A 20,856-nucleotide genomic window follows, 5' to 3' on the forward strand; every position below is an offset into this window, starting at 1 on the left:
TCTCAGAAAGATCTTAATTTTAAAAACTTCCACGAAGGAGTCTTATCTTAAAAGCGATTCAGGACCAATCTGAGAGCAATTTTGAGCAAGGAAAAGACAAAAACTTTTATCTTAGTGAGGAGGCGGGGCTGACTCAGTTGCTATGTATGACACAGTCTTTTAAAGACTGTGATTGGTTTGCTGGCCAAGAAGGAAAAGGGCGCTGTTAAGTATGGGGTAGTTAGTTTGAAATTGCATAAATACTTTTTTTTCAGTTTTACCGTACTCACGCACACACATGCACTATATATATGTGTGTGTGTGCTTGTGTATATATATATGTATATATTTCCATGCTGTTAATATCAACGTATTTGATAGAAAATGAACAGTGACACAGTAAGTTTCTGTAAGAGTTGTAATTGTTTGTGTGATCAGATTGTGACCGTTGTGACAGAACCATATCATCTCTGCTGCATAGTTGCATTTCTCCAGTTGCCAAATATGTTAATATGATTACTTCTATGGCATTTCTGCGCTGTCTTGGAGATGTTAGCGTGTCTCTATTAGGATCGGTCACAAACATGAACCCTGCACGATCTAATTTGTTGTGTCTTATTAACTCACTGTCATTCAATTCATTTTAATATAGCGCTTTAACAATTTGCATTGCATCAAAGCAGCTTTACAAGAAAACCAAAACCAAGAAAAACAAAAGTTGAACACACACAATAAAACTATAAAAAATCAGATAAACCTTGAAAGTAATATTGAAATTGTCATGCATTGCAACACATTTCTTCTTACTTTTCGTTTTTCGTCCATTTTCTCTGCTGCTAAAGAAACTCTTAAGTCTCTTAAAAGTCCTCCTCGCAACTCCTAAACTTTTTGGCTTTTTTGGATCTTTTCTGTAATTTTAAGGGGAAACGCCCACATTTCTAAGAATTTTTTCTTAGAATTTTTTCACTAGGAGCAACTCTGCGCTAAGATTTTTCATGAATATGGCCCGTATTTATCAAGCTTCTGAGAATTACTCACAAGAACACTGCTAAGAATTGACTTAAGAGTAAAAAAATATTGGCTCAAAGCTGCTCTTAAAAGTTGGTTATAAAGCAGCTCAGTCGTAATTTAAGTGGAGTGTAGGACTAAATCTTAAGGGTCAGGCTTAGAGTTGATTAACGACACTTTGGTGTGCACAGAGGTGGGTAGAGTAGCCAAAATCTTTACTCAAGTAAAAGTACAAGTAACTATAGAAATTGTTACTCAAGTAAAAGTAAAAGTCACTATTTTAAAAATGACTTGAGTAAAAGTAAAAAAGTATGCAATGAAAAAACTACTCAAGTAGTTAGTTACTTAGTTACTTTGTATCTGATTATTTAGGTCTACTACATAAAATTAATATTAACGCCAATATTTTAATAATACATTTTAATCAATATTTTTAATTATCATCAGCAGATATCTTTGCAATATACTAGAGAGACTAAAGAATAGACAAAAGAGACAAGCATTTCTGTAAATTTCATCTAGTCCTGATGTCAATGTAGTTTACTCGTGTTGTGTCACGTGTGTGTTGTGAAACGCTCTTACTTGTAAACAAACAGTAAACAGTGAACCACACGCCCATCAACACGTTTTCTTCCTTCTGTTCTTCAAATGTATTTTTCTGCAAGCTCACGTCTCTGTGTCTGACAGGTAACGCTCATGTTGCTGTGTCTGACGAACAGGTCGCGCGGGTGCGCGCATATGGCGGGCATTTATCACTGCTGGCAAACAATATGACACATTTGCAGTTTTGATTGTATAGATATAGATTAATATCCACTTCATCCAACGCTCTTTGTGTTCTGCGTGTTCTTAATTTTCGCTCTTCGAGGAGTGAGTAATCCTGCTTCAGATGATTCTGATCGTGCTGCGAACTGAACAAATCATTTGAACTGATTCATTAGCCTATTCAAATGGTTTTGCCCATTGTTCAATTAATGCTTTCAAAAGAATCGACTCAAAAGAATCGATCACTCGGGAATGCCCGTAAAAAGAGACGACAACCTTGAAATAAACAACGCGTTTTAAAAAGCATATTTTAAAATGAAGGAACGAAGGAACGTCACGCAATGTAAGTTATGTAACGAAGTAAAATTACAGATTTTCTATTAGAAATTTACTCAAGTAAGAGTAAAATTACACACTTTTAATTTTACTTAAAAAGTACATATTTTCCAAAATGTTACTCAAGTAAATGTAACGAAGTAAATGTACTTTGTAATGTACGTATGTAAATGTAAAAATCTACCCACCTCTGGCTGTGCAGCAAACGGGATTTTGGATGACGACACTGGCATGGACCAATCACTGAATAGATTTCCTTATTTAAGAAAGATACATACACGTTGAATGGTGAAATTCCTAAAATCAGTTTATATTCAACACACATATGACAATAAAGACTTTTCAAGAGAATACATTATGATATAGACATTGGAAATGAAAGATAAACACGTTTCCGCCATTTCATAATTACCCATTTTAAACCGGTGCTGAATTAGTTTTATTTGCTTTAGTCCAGAAGTTTCGCTTTAATACAATGTTATTTTCGGTATGAATGTTTTCTTGCGTGTGAAATCACATACTATTAATAACAGAATATAACGAGAACTCGCGAAATTAATGCAAATTCATTGCAGTAGAGCTTAACAAGATGATCCTTAGCAATACAGCATAACGAGAACGCGCAACAGAACTGATGATCCTAGAGCATAACTCGAATGCGCGCAGCATTCATGACATGTACGCACTGCGTGCCATCTTGCGCACAAATATGTTTGTTAAATGTGTAAATTCTATTATGAAAAATGATGTGTAGATGTTGTTTCATTAATAAATGCCTTTCGCAAATTCATACAAAAGTGCCACCCGCAATTACGCCTATGCGGTTCCATTGGCCAACCCCTCTGTCCACCACATGTCTCTGTCTCCTCAGCGCCATCACAAGCCCCTAGTGGCAACTCCTAAGCACTTGAGAGACCTCTCGAGCTGTCTTAACTAATTGGGAGAGTATGCGTGATTCTTAGCTTTAAGAAATTTGATAACTTGCTTTTATATTTAAGTTTGTAAGTAGGAGTAAATTTCCTGAATTCTCAGCACTTAAGACTAAAATGGCACTTTGAGAAGCTTGATAAATACGGGCCCAGGTGTTCAGTCGGCCCCCTTCAGGCCCTGTCCCAAATGGCGCACTCCGGTCTTGTGGATCTCTGCTGAGTCCACACTTGGTGACGTCAGGAAGTGCAGACTTATAGGGCACTATGCACGAGTCCACAAGGGTATGGGAGTGCATTTTGGGACAGACTTGAGGTCATCACGCGGAAAGAGCAAGCGGTGCTTTCTAATCTCTCTCGCGGTACGTTGTTGTCATTCGCTGATCAGAAATTTTTGAATTTTATCAAAACATACGTTTAAAAATGTATCCGTCATGTTTACGTATATGTCTGACATCCACGACACTCCTCCCATCCGTTATGTGATTGGGCGTTCGCAAGGATTCCTGGGTAGGGGACTTCAGTGGAGTCTGCATCGAGGGCACAAAAGAGGCGAACGCGAGCAGACTTCTGAGCGCTAAAAAGACAAATGGTACACCCTACGGAGTCGTAGACTTGGCGAGAGCGCGCAATTTAAGTCCATGAGACCGCAAGTGCGCCATTTGGGACAGGGGTGGCCCACCGCACTGCAGGTGCTGCAAGACTTGTTGTCTATGGTCTTATACATAGAGGAGACGTCAGATAAGTCACGAACCCCTTTCAAAAAGTGTATCTGATGAACAAGAAATGAATAAAACATAAAGGTATTTGTGTTTTCACGGTTTTGCTCATGTTCAGAATGTCCTCCTTCCTTTGGAGGTCGCTGTTACACTGTATAAAGCAGTCCAGTTTTTTTTTCAAATGCGGAACGACAACACATTCAAATACCACAACACACTCACATGATCTTCACACAGGACAGTTCCTGCAGACTTGTGAAATGTGTAATAGTCTTCTGTGCTCCCGGATAAGTTCCTCATTCTGCCAGGTGCCATCACATCACGCTGTGCTGAGTTTCAGACACATCGCCTGTGATTTTGCTCACTATTTGTTCTTAAATACATCTCGTGCAAGATGAAGTGCTGCGTCCTTGTGTTTGTGGCTCTGATCGCGTTCAGCTGTTTTCTTCCGGAAGGCTCGTGCAGCTTGCAGAGGATGAACAGCTTCAATGAAATAACCAAGGTGAGGGGTTCATTTTAAAGTTTGCGACGGAATAACATTTATGATAGACCCTATTAACATATATTTGTTTTAATGTTTGTCATTGATCAGGTGCTGGGGTTTTCTTGGGGAAACTGTAAGTCAGGTGATGCTGCATATATGAAGACTCTGAATGCGTCTCCAGACCCGATTCCTATTCCAGGATATTTAACAGCAGATGCATCGGGAACAACATCTGTAGAGCTGGCCTCTCCTCTCTCAGTGAGTCGAGAAAACATGTCATTATTCTCAATCACAAATGTATCTGTCCTCTTGGGACAAGCTTTAAATCATACTTTTCGTTGTTGTATCTTAAAAAGGACGCGCTGGTTTTGGTCATCATGATTTTTGGTTTATAAAAAAACAGCCAATCTTTTGAAATGAGAATAAAAAGCGAAAAATATATTTTATAATCGAAAAGAATTCAATTGAATCATTATTTAATAAAACAACTAGTCTTAATTTGTCAATTATAATATTGTTTCTTTGCTAGTGCTTTAATGTCATTCAGAGGACAAACAAGTATTATAAAAATGTAAGAAATTATCACATTTTTGTATGCCTTGACGCCCTGAATTGAGCTGCACTTCAGCCACGCCTATGACCTCCTTTATGCTTAAAATTTAATTTAATAAATAGATTGTTTGTTATAAACGTGGGAATCATGTGACCTTTGCAAAGTATTGTAAACCAGCATCATCAGATTTAAACTTGTCCCAACATGTAGCAAGCAAACCTGAATACTGTACTTTGTAACATATGGCAGAGAATGGAGTTCCTCTTCCTTTATTTCAGGTGAACGTGACACTGGAAAGAGAAGTTGCAGGCGTGTGGGTAAAAATACCATGTATAGATGATCTAGGAAGTTGTCATTATCCTGATATCTGTGAACTGCTCGATCAGCTCATCCCTCCAGGTCAAGATTGTCCTGAACCACTGCATACATATGGTCTGCCGTGCCACTGTCCATTTAAAGCTGTGAGTGTGTCCTGACCAATAAACCTTTACTAAACGTGACTTAAATAATATTGCATTTTTGATCTGGGAGGAAAATCCATTTTTGATAGAATTTCCCAGATATGTGGTTGGTTTAAGAATGACTTCATGATGCTTTTACAGATTTTTCTATTGTGTTTTTTATTCACTTCATTCTAAAAGTTAAAGTGATGTCACTATAGTACATATTTGTATGTAATGGTTTGTAGGGTAGTCGCAGTGTTTTGTGTGCTGCACCTCTATTGTTCCCTTTTGGGACCATAAAGTTTATTACAATATGAAGTGTCTTTATGGCACCCCTGTTGCATGTTTCATATTTTATGGTGAAAGGTAGCATTTGTGAAGGTTTAATTATGTTTTCATATTTCAACACAGAAATATGTTTTTAGGTATTTTGTGTTTAAAGTATAAAACCATAACATTTATTTTCCTTTTTCTAGGGCGACTACACATTGCCATCATCGCAGTTCTACATACCAAATGTTGAACTTCCCAGCTGGCTGACCAACGGCCAATACAAAGTACAGGGTGTTTTAGGAAGTTCTGACAAAGAGCTGGGTTGCCTTAAAATGAGCTTCTCGTTACACTCCAACAACTTACAGAGAGCGATAAGAATCGCTGTCCTGTAGCAGGTGCTCTGTTCATGGCTTCTGGATGGTGATAGAGAAAGAATACAGTAGATACAAAATAAGTGACATATTGCCTTTTAACTATAACAAAGAAGGAAGTCATCTGACAATATTAATCGGTTCACTTTAAAAAGCAGACAAGGGGAATTTGTGCTCCAAAATGTCTTTTAAGTACTTTGTATATTTTTGTTTTAAATTTTAATCTAGTTTTAACTACTGAATGCAATATTTTGTTCTCTTGATGATTCATACACCTATCTCTTTTGGTCAGTTATGTTTTTTCACGATCAATTTTGTTCTTAATAAACACTGGTTTCTGAAATTTACAGCTGTTCTGTGTGTCTTTTTATTCTTTTTGGTTACTTCACATTGTCATTTTGATCACGACAGAGCCGTAGGTTATGTCTATGATTTTGTTTTACTATGTTGATACTGTATAACCACATAAAAAATAAGAGACCAATTCAAATTTATTTTGAGTTTTCCTATATGTTTATAAGTATATGTATAGGTAAGATAATCATTTTTGTTTCATTCTTTGAACTACTAACAATATTTCTCCCAAATCTTTAATTAAAAAAATGTTTTTATTTGCAAAATGATGAAAACTGGAGAAACAGTTCAAAATAATAGAAAATATGCTCTGTATTTTTTCAGACCTCAAATACTGCAAAGAAAACAAGTTCATATTCACGTTTAAGCAATACAACAGTTATATTTGTACATGTATTACGTATTAATTTAAACATGTATATGTGATAACCTAGTTGTCTTGTCATGCTGTCAGTCTTTCACATTGCTGATGGATGACTTCATGTCACTCATGAGGTTTGATTTTGTTAAAATTCAACAGACACTGGACTGAAATGGCCACAATACATCAAGAAATGCTGATTAAGTGAAATTTCAAATGGTCTCCTAATTGTTTTTCCGCTGCTGTACTGAATATAGTGCTACAGTTGTAGTTTTCAATCACTACACTTGGTGGCGACAAACGCAGCTTTTCTAGTAAAAGTGCCATGTTCCTCGGGAAACTAAACAGATGGACGAAGCTAATGTTTTCAAATTGATTGTATGTTACTCTTTTACCTGTACACATGTTGGTTAACATGGTTGAACGTGTACATTGAGTTATCAGGTGCAATGTCAGGAATGCGGAAAGGATCATATTTAAATAGCCTACCTCTATTGCTTCATGTGCATGTGACTAACCGAACGGTAAACTTTGTGAAAATGAGAATTCGCACCGTGTGTATTGCTCTATTCGCTGACAACAGCTTTTTCTTGGAAGGCTTGAACAGCAACAACAATTCTAAACTGACCAAAGTGACAAACGTGAATACAGTGGGCATTGTTTTCGTTTTATATGTATTACTGTATGGCCCGACATTTGTTCGTTTCTATTTTTGGTCAGGTGCGGGGGTTTTCATGGGAAAACTGTGGAAAGCCGGGCGACCATGCATATCTGAAATATTTTTATTTGTATCCAGATCCAATTCCTTCGCCGATATGTATATAAGAAGCAGGTGCATTGGGAAGCACATCATGGACTCTCCTCTCTCTCTAAGTTACAGTAAAATATATTACAACCACGTGTGCATATCACATTTTGTAAATTTATTCTCAGTTTTACCATCTACTTTCGAGAACATACCTAACAAATTGATGGTGCCATAAAATTTTGTGATTGGTGTCTTGTGACTGTCACAAGAAACTGTGAACCACATTTTAACAAACAGATCTCTTCATCTTCCTAAGACTTTTAGGCCAAATTTGACATTTGTTCATTTCCTTAAGGTGAACGTGACACTGGAAAGAAAAGTTGCAGGTGTGTGGGTAAAAATACCATGTGTAGATGATCTAGGAAGTTGTCATTATCCTGATCTGCTCGATTAGCTCATGCCTCCAGGTGTCCTGAGCAACAAACATATCGTTTACCGTGCCGCTGTCCATTCAAAGCTGTGAGTGTATCCTTGCTAATAAGTTTGTGGTGAACATCAGGTTTTTTTACACAGGTAACACTTTACAGCACGGTTGTATTTGTTCACATTAGTAAGTGCATTAACATGAACTAACAATGAGCAATATGGAGGTGATATAGCATGTATTAAAGGGGTCATATGGCGCGAATACGTGTTTTTATGTGTCTTTGGTGTGTTATAAGTTGCTCATGCATGTATTAAACACGTAAAATTGCTAAAATGAAAGTGTTGGAACAAAAGATGCATTCTATCTAAAAGCGAATGCTCACCCAGACCTGCTTGAAACGCCTCGTGTAACCACACCCCCACAAATCTACTTCAGTTCGTGGTATGATTTGACTAAGACCGCCCAAATGTATACGCAAGTAAGGTGGGCGTACCTGTCAGTACAATTGCTTTGGAACCTGATGTTCCAAATATGGTAAGAGGCGTTACATTTCCGTCACACGCTTGAGGTATTCTACCAATCACTACGCACGCACTGGTTAACTGGCCAATCATAGTACACCTCACTTTTTTTTCAGAGAGGCGGGGCAAAGAGGAGATGCAAACATGCACGGTATGTGGAAAATACAGCGTTTTTTAACCTTAAATCGTGTATACACATTGCATTACATCTAAAACAAACGATAATAGTCGTTTTAGACGTGTCATATGACCCCTTTAATTCTTATTGTTAATGTCAATACAATTCATGGTGCATAAACTAATGTCAACGGATGTGTTTGACTTAAAAAATGTATTAGTAAATAATATGTACATTTTGTTTCCATGGGGGACTACGTTTGCCATCGTCAGGTATCTACGTACCAAATTTTGATCTGCCTGTTGGGCTGAACAACTTTAAAGTACAGGTTGTTATAAGAAGCTCGGAAACAGAAATCGAATGTCTTAAAGACAGTTTCTCATTCATGTCGATATTACAGTACAAGAACTCTTTGAAATAGACTGTTGTTTCTGGATTATAGCAGCCTGTTCTTTTGCTGGATTTGGGGGAAACAGATACAATAAAGGAATGTTTTTAATTCAAGGTGGAGCTATTTCAACTAAGTAGGCTATTCATTTTACACCGCTAGGATTTTTCGGACAATACCGATTTTTATAAGCAAATATTTGGTGATTTTGATATACTATATTTGTCATTATGTGATTTCTTCCAAAATAAAAAAAAACAATGGCAAGTATACAAATCAGACAAGCTAAAGATATAATGATGTTGGTTTTAAATAGATAAAAACAGTCTGATAAATGTCAGCAGCTAATATCAGCGGTGCATCTACCGATAGTATTCAATTAGTAGTTTCTTCCATGAATGGTTTATACACTAATGCATCTGTAATTCTGTGCTTTTTCCTAAAAGTCGTGATTCACTGATGTTCTGCATTCTGTGTCTCTGCAATCTCACACATATACTTGTATTGTACACAATATCTTCCTGATGGGAGGTTCACCGCATTTATGTTAAAGTCTGTGCATAAATTAATTTATCTGATTTACGTTTATCACAATATAGCTTAATATGGTCATAGGTCAGGTTTTTTCATACCGGCAACATTGTTTGCATTCCTGATTTTTAGGCTGTTTTTAAAGTGTTGCACAGCCCTAAATCCAGATGTCCAGGTGGAATGCTAACCAGGGCAGACTTCTACACAGAGCAAGACTAGCCATGTTCATGAATTTTACTGACTGCTAAACAAAGATCTATCATCACTTGTGAAACATTCAATTGCAGTAGCTTTCCTGTCTATAGTGCGGTCATTTTTATTTTATATTATTGGACTATATATCGTTTTTTGCACTTAATTCTAACCTGCATGGTAGATGTTCCAGATGCCTTGTCAGTAGTACTTTTTAAAGTGCCTTGTGAAACCCTCATGAAAGCACCTCCAGTTTTCCGAGCCCTTGAGGCTTTACACTATGCCTGGGGTCTGAACGGGGGGAGTAATGGAAAGAATGTTATCTCCTGGCTGTCTGTGAGGTTGTGTCTGGTTTTTAAGAGCTGTGTGGTGCGAAGTATGTTCATAACACCACATACTCTCTCACACTGGCCTACTACATGCATGTCTCGTGCCAAAATTTACACCCAACACATATGGAAAGAAAAATGTGTAAAACTCATGAAACACTGAACTCCATTTATTTATTTCATCTGTATTAGCATTTCAGCACCATAACACCAAAGCCAAATGTGACTCTCGTTAAAAAAAGGATTTTTAATCCTTTAGTCACAATAAATATAAAAATATTAACAAAATATTTTCTGAATACCCAATCTCAGTTCCATTTAAATTCTGTACACATTGTACAGAGTGTATGGTAAATGATGTTAATTCATATGTTAACGTGAGTAAATTTAAAATCCTGACCTCATATGTGATAAGCCTGTTGTGATAAGCCTTTGGCACACAACCATACTGTTATACAGTGTTTTTGTTACTTTATTATTAACACTATTGAGTCGTAGAGACTCTGCAGCTGCCTGTCAATGGAAAGTTCATCGCCACACACACTTCTGAGCAACAACTGCGCTATCATTTTTATGACAGATTACAGACCTGCTATAAATAGAGGGAGTTTTGACTCCAATGAAAGTCTCAAATTTCTCAGATGATCCAAAGCCTATGTATCACATTAGTGCTTAATATATACACAAAACAAGAGGCTGAAATAGACATTGTAGCTCTCACACTAATGTATGCACCATACACAGCAGTGCATGTGATTACAACAGATATGGTGTTTTGTCAACTAAATAATGACAGTTTTTTATATAAAGATGAGCAATTACAGAATAGTAGAATTCGCCTTCAATGGTGTAAATATCACTTGCTTTCTTTATATGCAAAATCCAATTCACACTCAATGTTTAACCGATTTGTAATCGTAATGACATGGGTGATGAAATCAAAACTGCCGAACACTATAAACAATGCCTGTTATGTTTACATTCAGCGTGCGCATCCACATACCTCAGGATTGTGCTATGGATCATTGCTGTTTTGACAGTTTCTCTAAACAGAATTCCTCTGAAGCAACAGGGTGACAATATGACCACTAATATATTACTACACAAAACAGTTCTGCACTTTGTTATGACCTGTGAGCATCCAACCCAGTATTCAAGATCTTACCTTCACCACACATAAAATAAGCTTTACATTATCATTGTGTGAAAATGATGTACAGGTTTTAAAATGTACCATTTATGCATAAAATGTACATAAAATAATACAAATTAGGCTTGGTAAGACAAAACAAAAGATTATTAGATAGTAGAATTAAGAGATTTAGATGTGCATTTCAACCTCTTCGTTGACTATGCACCTCTGCATTATGTGTTCTAATTAAATAAAACTTATATGACTTACAAGTGCCTATTTTTCTAATATGTATTGTTTATATATTCCAGTTGTTTATATTTTAAAGTACTTTTCATGTTTACATGTTTTTTTATTCTTCACTTAAGACATGCACACTTAAGTTAAAGCAAATGTTTGTCAATTAATTATTGCGTCTAGTATTTTTGTCTATCTCTCTCTCTCTTTTGTCGTCATCTGTTTACAAAGTGCAGCAGTAACGTACAAGTCGTTCGCATCTTCTGTATATTCGAGGAAGTTGCGGCGTACAGCACTTTGCGCAGCTGTGCACAGATTCGCCCGTCTTTCGATTGTTCCTGTAAATGCTGAATGCGTTTTTGGAACGCAGTTGTGACTCTGAAGATCCCGCCCCTCTCCCCCAGTGCAGAGATCAATGAGAGCTCATATTTGAACGTGTGGAGGCGGCCAAAAAGGGTTCGGCGGTCTGTTACTACAGAAGACGGGGGTAAGAGGAGCATGGGTTGTCACAACAGTAAAGTTTGTGGCCAGGTCTCCCGGAAAAAGGTAGGCTTTGCTAAGTCTCTTTAGTTAGTTCATAAATAATACAAAGTTGCATAGAGGCATATGATCACATTTAGATGCGTTATAAATGACACGGTGTGAATCAATGCACCACGTGTAAATTGTGTCTTCTTTACTAAAGTCACTGTTCTTTTGTTTTTTCAAATCACTTGTTACTTCCTCTCTAATGCGCCAGTCGACGTGAAAGCTCTTAATATGGCAGTTTCTCGACTTGTGAAAGGTTTAATTAGAAACAGATGCGGGTTTACAAGAGGATGTCTGCTGTTCTTTGAAATAACCTCATGACATCCTCTCTGACCAATAAAATATGTATTTATCTCGCATATTAATGTAATTACTTTGTGTTTACTTCAAATGTTACGCGTCTACCTTAGAAGGACTTATGAGAATCTTTTACGTTTTGAGTTTACGTTGTTTAAATGCGCACGAGAAATGAATGCATTCCTGTGACACAACAATCTCAGGGTCAAGCTTTCATTAGCCCAGATTCCTGAAGGATATGAGCGTGAATGTGATTTCACTGCAAGTTTTAATGTGACCTATAAACAGTCCTGCATCAGACAGTTCATTTGGTCCTCTCTGCATGTGTCGGTATACTTGACATGGACAACTGGAGACGTGTGAAAGACTAAACAGAGAAACTGTAGCACTAAGTGTCTGCATCAAAAGCACATAACCACAGGACCGCCGAGTGTAGTAAAGTCGAGGGTTCATTAAGTTCTTGAACATTTGGTTCCCTGCCACAGACAGCCAGCAAATGCATGAAAGTGCTGTTGTTGATTAAACAGAATTATGTTATGAAAGCAGTTAATGGCTTGGGATCTTTGTTCGTAGTTCATTTTTGGAAGTGACCCTGCTCAGCGACCTACAAAACTCTGACAAAAAGGAAATGAGGCGTCTTAGATTTTGCCTCGGTTTGCAAAATGACATCAAATGCTGTTGGTATCTTTTAATACTGAGATTGATGTTTTCTCTTTGTGTCTTTTTGCTACAGTACCAGGCACTGTGAGGGCAACCTTGACAAAATGCTCATGCAAAAGTAAACAAATCTGCTTAAAGGGATAGTTCACCCAAAACTTGATTGGATTGAATTCTCTCATCATTTATTCACCTTCATGGCTTAATTTCATCTGCACAACACGAAATAAGATGTTCGGAAGAACACTGGTGACCAAACAACAATCGGTCCCCATTGAGTTCCATTGTAAGGCCCCAAAATATCGTCTTTTGTGTTGCACAGATAAAAGAGTCATACAGATTTTCAAAAACATGTAGGTTAATAAATGATGTCAGCATTCAAATTTTTGCTTGAACTATCCCTTTAAAATCAAACGTGACTTAGTGTTTTGGATGAAGGATTGTCAGTGCAACCTGTCCCATGTCGGCATGTGCCTAATTTGGTTATGTTTATTAAGTTTGCACTAGACACTGACTTTCTTTGGTCACACAGCTTTTGATGTCAACAAAATATGTAAAAGAAAACTATTTCGCCATTTCTCTTTCTATGCACTGTCATAAGGTTCATTGCCCATTATTTGATTTATTTTTCCTGCCACAACCCAATCAGAAAAGGCGTTGAATACCACTGCCTCCTTCAAGATTTTTCATGACTTGAGTCCACATATAACAGCTTTGGTTTGTTTATAGGTTACACCCTAATGCCTTTACTGTACTTAGTGTCTAACAGTCTCTTTACATTGTTCACATGTCATTAAAGATTGTTGAAATGAAAAATTACATAACTTCCAACAGTCATAAAGCAGGATAGAGAATAATGAAGGGGATTTGACTTGGTTTGAGTGTCTTTTGTTACTCTTGCTCAAGGGCGTTGGCTTTAATTAAATTATGAATTGGTGATCCTCAAACTTGAACAGCAAACAAAAGAATATGACTTACTTTTGCTCTCAAAGAAGAGACTTTATGCACCGAGCGGTTTGATGCTGTGTGGGCAGCTATGGGCTTATTGGAAGCATTTGGCAAATACGTTTCAAAACATGAAGCACCTCTGTACAGCCCTGGCCTTGAGAAATCTGGAAACATTCACACTGCAATGCAATGCAATGCAACAATGCTTGTTGATGAAAAATGGATTAAAACAAATCTGGAATGCCATAAATGGGAGTAGTTACATTTTCTACTTAAGTTTAGGGCCAACTATGTGATTTTAGTGGGACTTTTTGTGGGTTTTTTTATAATGTTTTTCCTATTTGTTACGGGATGTAAAAGGAAAACAAACCAAACCACTTGCTTACAGCTACCCCATCAAGAAAAAGTGCACGGCATTACTGTACAGTACGTGATTTCAAGATGATGTCACGGTTGTGCAATCTCAAGTGCATGTTTTACTGGTAATGTAAGTCAGATTTGGAATGTAACCAATGGGAGTTTTTGTAACACTTCTGTTAAGTTACACACTTTGTTTTTTCATCAGTGGTCTTGTCACCAAGCGTTGGTTTCAATGCTAAAATGCTTTTTATTCTAATTTATTCAGAAGAAAAATAAAGCGAAAGAAGCCGCGAAGCAAACAAAGGAGATCATCAACCTTCAAGATGGGAGTGGTGAGTGATTTCTCTGAATCATGTCATGTGTCGCATGGTGGGGGATGCAGTATTATTTGGAAGACGGATCAGAATGAGTAAAGCATGACTGTCCAAAACATTGTTATGAACCTGTGTAACAACAATCATATAAACACTGTATGTTCCAGATGAAGTCTGAATGTTAGCAGCTCGTTTATCTTATCTTTGTGCTATATTCATTATATATTAATCAATGCTATTCAACGTCCCATGATTCCATTGTAAAGTTGTGTTGACCTTAGCTCATCACATGGTTTATTTGAGATCTGTGTGGCTAGCTCTAGGCAATCCTGAACCAGTGTATCAGACGTACCCTTAGGAAACAACATAATGTTTTCTGTTGTTCTCCATTAGCTTTACTCTCATCTGAGGAGCAGCGTTCTGACTTGGAGAATCAATTGAAGGCGTACGAGTGGCAGCTAAAGATACTTCATGCAGTTTTGACGGCTTCAGGAGACCAGGAGAGAGATCAGCTCCTCATAGATCATCCTGGAGATATTTGCACTTTGGTCTACAGCATTACAGAGAAGGTAGAGAACCCTTTATGAGTTCAAAGCCTCTCTGCATTGAAATGCCACCTGGGCGTTTGGGGTTTTTCGTGAATGAATGGAACACTTCACTCACAAGTACATGTAGCGTCACGTTTAAATCCATTCAAGATTAGTATTCTGATCCCTGTTTATGTCAGCAGCTTTATATTACGAAGCAGCCGGCGGTAATAAACAAGCCGTGCTTTTCCATTACCGCATAATTGGGAACATGGCCGATTCTATGAATGTTTGTTGCCATGTCTGTAAAGGGCTGGAGAATCATGTTTTGGTACATCTTTACCGGGTGTTAACCCCTCGCCGACAAAGCTAAACCTGTTTGCAGGGAGGGATTGTATTTATTGGCTTCTAAAGAGGGCTGGTTTTGTGTGTTTAAACATACAGAAGAACATTGCTTGTTTTAACAAGGGAGAACAAAGGATGTTGTGTTTGTTTTTTGTGTGGTATGTGTGGTTCCTTTGTATAAAATATAAGATTATTAAATAATACCATATACCTACTTAGCGGACCCCAATTGTAAACTTTCTGTTATGTCTTTTACACCAATACATGAACCTGTCATTATTATTTTGTCATGCGGTATGTCACATTGTACAATTCATGTCTCGTTTGAACAGGTGAAGACTGAGATAACCGCTGATCTGCATGATCTTCATGAGAAACAGACGAGAAGCACCACGGAGCAGCATCAGAGAGAAACAGAAGGTCAGAGGGTTGAGGTCTTCTAATACTGACTAACAACAGCTGCCGCTTAGTTCCTGTTTTTGTACGTGGATGTATTTGTGTCTTTCGACTCGAGGCGTCTGCCAAGCGTACATGTCAATCTAGGACCTATTTATGCACATCCCGTCATTTATTCGGTCTAAAATAAGGGAAACGTTGCTTTCTTTACAGAGTTACAGCAATTACATGACGGGGAGAAGAATGTTTTAAATGAATCGCATGCAGCAGCTCTGAATGCTTTGAAGGTAATGCGTGTTTGTATTTATAACAGTGCCATTCAGATTTGACTTACAAAGAGTTAAAAGCTGAACTTTCTATGAACTCAGGACCAGATTGAAAGCCTGACGTCAGAGCTGCAGCTTTTCAATGAGTTGAAGCGTAGAGCCGAGGAGTCCATGCTCCGAAGAGACCTTCAGAGAAATATTGAGGTTTGTTGTTGAGAGAATAGAGATCTGTTATCAAAACACATCCAAATACACAGTTCAGTTGATTTAGTTGCATCTATTGTTTGTCTCAGACCCATGGCAGTCCTGGTGCATTCTGGGAGCAGGAGCAGGAGAGCCTGTTGTTTGTCATTGAAATGAAGCGTGAGCGTTTACAGGACCAGGGAAACAAGCTGCTGCAGATGGAAGCGCTGGTACAAACATTTCTTTTTCTTTTCTTTTTATAGGAACACTGACACTATTTTCGTGAACCTTATTTTAAGCCAGATATAGTTTACTGTAACTTGTCAGTAGGGAGGCACAAAAGTAAATCTGCAAATTAAAATTATTAAATAAAAATGTGAATGTTAATTCAAATAAAATGTAAAATTATTCTATTAAATTGTGCATTAAAATGTTTTTTTATCCCCTCATTTTACTAGATTATTAAACATGCAGACCCAGCAGTATAATGTTAAATTGAAATGTACATCTTTATAGCAGTGGTTCATTCATTCTTATTTATTTCCAGAAAAGGATTGCACAAAAATGAGAGCAGGTGCACCTTATTTGATTATTCATGTTGTTTATTTGCATGTGGCAGATTGGTTGGCAAAGAAATGCCCGATTGACCAGCTGCAACATTAAAGGGGTTCTGATGTACTGATTGTTTTAAAAGTTATGTTAAGAGTTTGTGTAATGTCTTGCTTTTTGTTGTGTTGTGATTGTCAGGTTGAGAAGAATCTTGCTTTGGAGGACCAACTTCTGCATGCTTTACAACAGAATGAGGACTTCAGAGTCCGGATAGACAACTATCAAAGCCTCATACAGTATGTCTGGCTTCACTGCGCTTGTGTTGATCTGTTACCATGTGTCTGTTAGTATCGAAATACATGTTTACATTTACATTTAGTCATTTAGTAGACGCTTTTGTCCAAAGCGACTAACAGAGAGTTCAGGGAGCAATAAAGCTATATGTCATACATTAAATATTGGTTTATTATGTTTGATTTATTGTTTTTAATAACCCAGAAAAGTGTATTTAAACAGGTTGATGTTCTAAAACAGATTTAGGCCACATCCACACGAAGCCAGTGCTTTCCCTATCCGATCTCTTTTTTTCCTTTTCACGGCGTCGTTAATATAAGAAATATAAGAACCACCAGGCGTATATAAGAAATATCTGCTTACACACAAAACCGCTAAACCGACTCAAAACGATGTAGTATACATATCAAATGTAATGTAATGCGCTGTGATTCTGCCACAGAGATGCACTAAAAACAGAGAAGATGGTTTGGAGCATGCGCATAAACTTTACGCATCATTTCAAAATATATACAGATAGGCTGTACACACGAAAACGCAAGGGTGGTGTTTTCAGATTTATCCACTCTGGGACCCGGTTTCAAAAAATGTTGGTTTCATGCTCCCAAAACGCCAGACCCGTGTGGATGAAATGCCGTGTGTGTACTCGCCCCCTAGTTGTTCCAAATGTCTTTGTTCCGCTGAACACAAAAAATATATATATTTAGAAGAATGTTTGTAACCAAACAATTCTGGGACACTATTGACTTCCATAGTATGGGAAAAACTACAATGGTAGTCAATAGTGCCCCAGAACCGTTTAGTTTCCCATATTCTTTAAAATATCTTCTTTTGTGTTCAACAGAACAAATAATTTTATACAGCCTTGGAACAAATCCAGAGTGAGTAAATAGAGACAGAATTTCCATTTTTGGGTGAATGTCCCTTTAATACAAACATGTATGTAGCGCCACCTGGAGGTACAAGGTAGTTGAGTTTTGCTTATGATGTTGAGAAGTTACACAATCCTGCTTCTTAGTTCACCTAAAATGTATATTAATGACAAATTAAAGAAATGTCTGTCATTCACTTATATGACTTAAACGACTTGTAAATTAGACCAGTTTACAAGTAGTAATAATGTCTGATTTGAGACGAAATGTTAATTTGAGCCTCATATTTCTAATCAATTCTTTAGTGTGGTTCACTGGTTTAAAAAGCAGCTTTCTCATGATATTAAAATTGTTGGTCTATTTTCACCCAAAGCTGTATGTATGTATGCATGTAGTGATTTATTTTATTAGCCTGCACTTGCTCTTGATTACTTTATAAAGCTTGAAAGTTCTGGTCCCCATTTGTTGTAACTGCATTAAAAACATGCAGGTTTAGAATGATATACTGTATATATAACTATTATAATAAAAAATGTATACCCTGCTCTTTGTTTTTGCAGGCAGCTGTCGAAGGAGCAGAATGACCTGCAGGAGGCGCTGGAGAAACAATCTTTGCAGAGCCAGAAGCTCAGCCTGGAGAAAGAAGAGTTACTTTTTAAACTTATACACCGTAGAGACTCATGTTCCTCATTCCACCTTCCATCTGTCATCGCCACAGAGATGTCTCCCAGCTGACCATACAGTTAACCCAGACTCTTTCCAGCTCCTTGGTGCCTTTTTTAAATGCCAGTTGATGGCATGCAGTGATCTTGCAGTGCTGATTCAGACTCGCTGCATTTATAATTTTTACTGGCGAGGCACATTTTTGTACAGTTTTAGATTTTTTTGTTTTGCGATGACTGTGGATCTTATGCAAGTCAAATTTTTGGATGTTATAAAATGTAGTGGTCACTTTTTTTTAGCATTTCTTTTTCTGTCCAGGAAACCGCAGTCAAACAGGTTCTATTTTTATAAGCAAAATCAGCTGTTATTTTGGAGCCAGAAGCACTTGTAGCATAAAGCTGTGGGATCTTTTCAGATGCACTTGCACTTTTATATCAGTGGCTTTACTTGTAGGAGAGATGATGGGCCTCTGCAACTTCATTCATTATCAACATGCTTGGTTTTTACACCTTGCACACTGAAATGTTGGTTCACACAACCTCTACACCTAGCAGAAACATTGTGTTTTTGCCACAGTACCTGTGATTACTGCAATTATGATTTTTCCAACGTAAAAGCATTACAGAAGCAGGTAAAATAGCTTTATTGCCTGTGTGCCCATGTTATTCTTTTGTTTGTTTGTTTTTCAATATTTTTATATAATCTAAATGTTCTGCCATATGTTAATTTCTGAATCAGTGCCTTTAGTGAAAGGTGTTTCCTGGAAAAAACAAGCAATAAATTGCTTTGGAGAGACAGTATTTCGCAGTTCTTGTAGAAGAAAATGTTGAAACAAAACCAATGGAAAAGTTTAAAAATGATCGAGCAGGGGAATGCTTAGTCCATCGATTTCCTTATGCGTGTTTTCCTTTATATTGCAGTTTTGTTGAATTTTTTTTTTTAATATTCCAAAAAATATTTAACAAATCCGACATTCGATTTGAGTGCTCTCGACGGACACCACCCTTGTACCCAGTATTTTCAAATGGCAACAGGACATACCGTATGTTGTCCCTAGTGGGCGCAAGGACCCAAGGTAAAACCATCCTTTGGAGTTTTTAGGATAGCTAACAATTAGACTAAAAATTAATTGTGACAAGTTTCTTTGGGTGCCTGTAGTTAATGAAGCAGAAAGCATGCATTGGAATCATTGCCAAAGAGCTATGTAAAGTGTATTTTAACACGTCATTGCTTTTATTGAAGCATATGTGGATATGTTGTCATCAAAACAACACCGGTAATGAAAAAGACAATAGAATCCTTTACTGAACTTCTAATAGATAGTGGGAATTGTGGTGTTTAAAAAAAACTATGCTTCAGGAGTTTATGCAAAAACAGAATTTTTCAAAAATTCTTTTTTTATTGTGTTATTTAGCTATTTAGTTACTTCATTAAAACAACCAAACTGTAGTTTGATTGATATTAATCGGAAGGCGCAATAAAAAAAACACGATTTATCTGTTTTTGCAAATGAACTCTTCAGTTGTCTTTATGGGTCCCGGGTGGAAATGTGTTGGGTTTTGTTGGTGGGGTTTTATCTGGTGGATGAGAAGAACCAATAGAACACCATTAAAAAACACCCAAAATACTTCAGTGATTATAATTGTAAACAAAACTGACAGTTTATAATGGTTTTTATGGAAACCACTTGAATTTGTATGGTTTGATTTACAGCAGGGACTTCGTTTGCGCTCGCCCTCGTTGTGACGTCATAACAGAAAGGCTGTCTGTATATAGACATAAGTCTTTTAACGTTAAAATGAATTATTCTGTAGATTTATCTTTATTTTTTGACCAACAGCTGACCTTGTTGCTCGCGCCGCCTATAAGGTCACACACACACAACTTTCACTGTTGCGTGTAATGAGACACTGATTGCTGGGTGTTTCTCATGACAAATAAGAGCAGAAAGTCCGGCTGATTGACAGATTGAGACGTTTGCCCCGTGGTGCCCTCATATTAGACACCAGCACTTCCCCATTAAGAGCCTGGCTCTTTTTGCTGGTCGAGCGGATGTTGGGATCACTGGTTCCCTGACTGTTTGACATGTTTGGACAATACCTGCCTAGCCAGTAAGATAAGCACAGGTCAGCCCCCTGAAGTGATGTCAGGAGGTTCCCAGAGCATTTAACAACCACCTGGGAGACCCTCAGAAATGTTTTCATTCTTGTTCAGGTCTGAAGAAAACATCAGACTTGGTCGGGTCTCAATAATGGAGTCAATAAAACAACATTTTTCTCAATATGCCAATCAGATGAAATTGAACTATGATATGCGTTATAAAAATATATAAGTATATAACCTTTAAATTTAATAGTAAATAATCAGTTCACGCATGAAGTGTGGAGAACGTCAAGTCTTTCTTTAGCCTACATTAAAAATACATTTTGCGTTAATAGCCTTCCATAACTGTTTTTATTAAA

At 37.3% G+C, this 20,856-nt stretch overlaps 2 protein-coding genes across 2 annotated transcripts; both read left to right on the plus strand.

Annotated features, from left to right (window-relative positions):
* The first annotated feature begins 3,910 nt into the window (after positions 1–3,910).
* LOC130563923 (ganglioside GM2 activator-like) lies at positions 3,911–6,198 on the plus strand. Its single transcript, XM_057349733.1, has 4 exons — positions 3,911–4,235; positions 4,326–4,475; positions 5,049–5,231; positions 5,690–6,198. The coding sequence occupies exons 1-4, from the start codon at positions 4,128–4,130 to the stop codon at positions 5,876–5,878; spliced, it is 630 nt and encodes a 209-aa protein (XP_057205716.1). The 5' UTR covers positions 3,911–4,127; the 3' UTR covers positions 5,879–6,198.
* A 5,420-nt stretch (positions 6,199–11,618) lies between these two features.
* Positions 11,619–19,191, plus strand: ccdc69 (coiled-coil domain containing 69). Its single transcript, XM_057349615.1, has 9 exons — positions 11,619–11,741; positions 14,251–14,317; positions 14,693–14,868; positions 15,504–15,591; positions 15,781–15,854; positions 15,936–16,037; positions 16,127–16,246; positions 16,764–16,861; positions 18,292–19,191. The coding sequence occupies exons 1-9, from the start codon at positions 11,694–11,696 to the stop codon at positions 18,464–18,466; spliced, it is 948 nt and encodes a 315-aa protein (XP_057205598.1). The 5' UTR covers positions 11,619–11,693; the 3' UTR covers positions 18,467–19,191.
* The last annotated feature ends 1,665 nt before the right edge of the window (positions 19,192–20,856 follow it).

The sequence above is a fragment of the Triplophysa rosa genome, linkage group LG13 (assembly GCF_024868665.1).
Source record: "Triplophysa rosa linkage group LG13, Trosa_1v2, whole genome shotgun sequence".
NCBI classification, from domain to species: Eukaryota; Metazoa; Chordata; class Actinopteri; order Cypriniformes; family Nemacheilidae; genus Triplophysa; species Triplophysa rosa.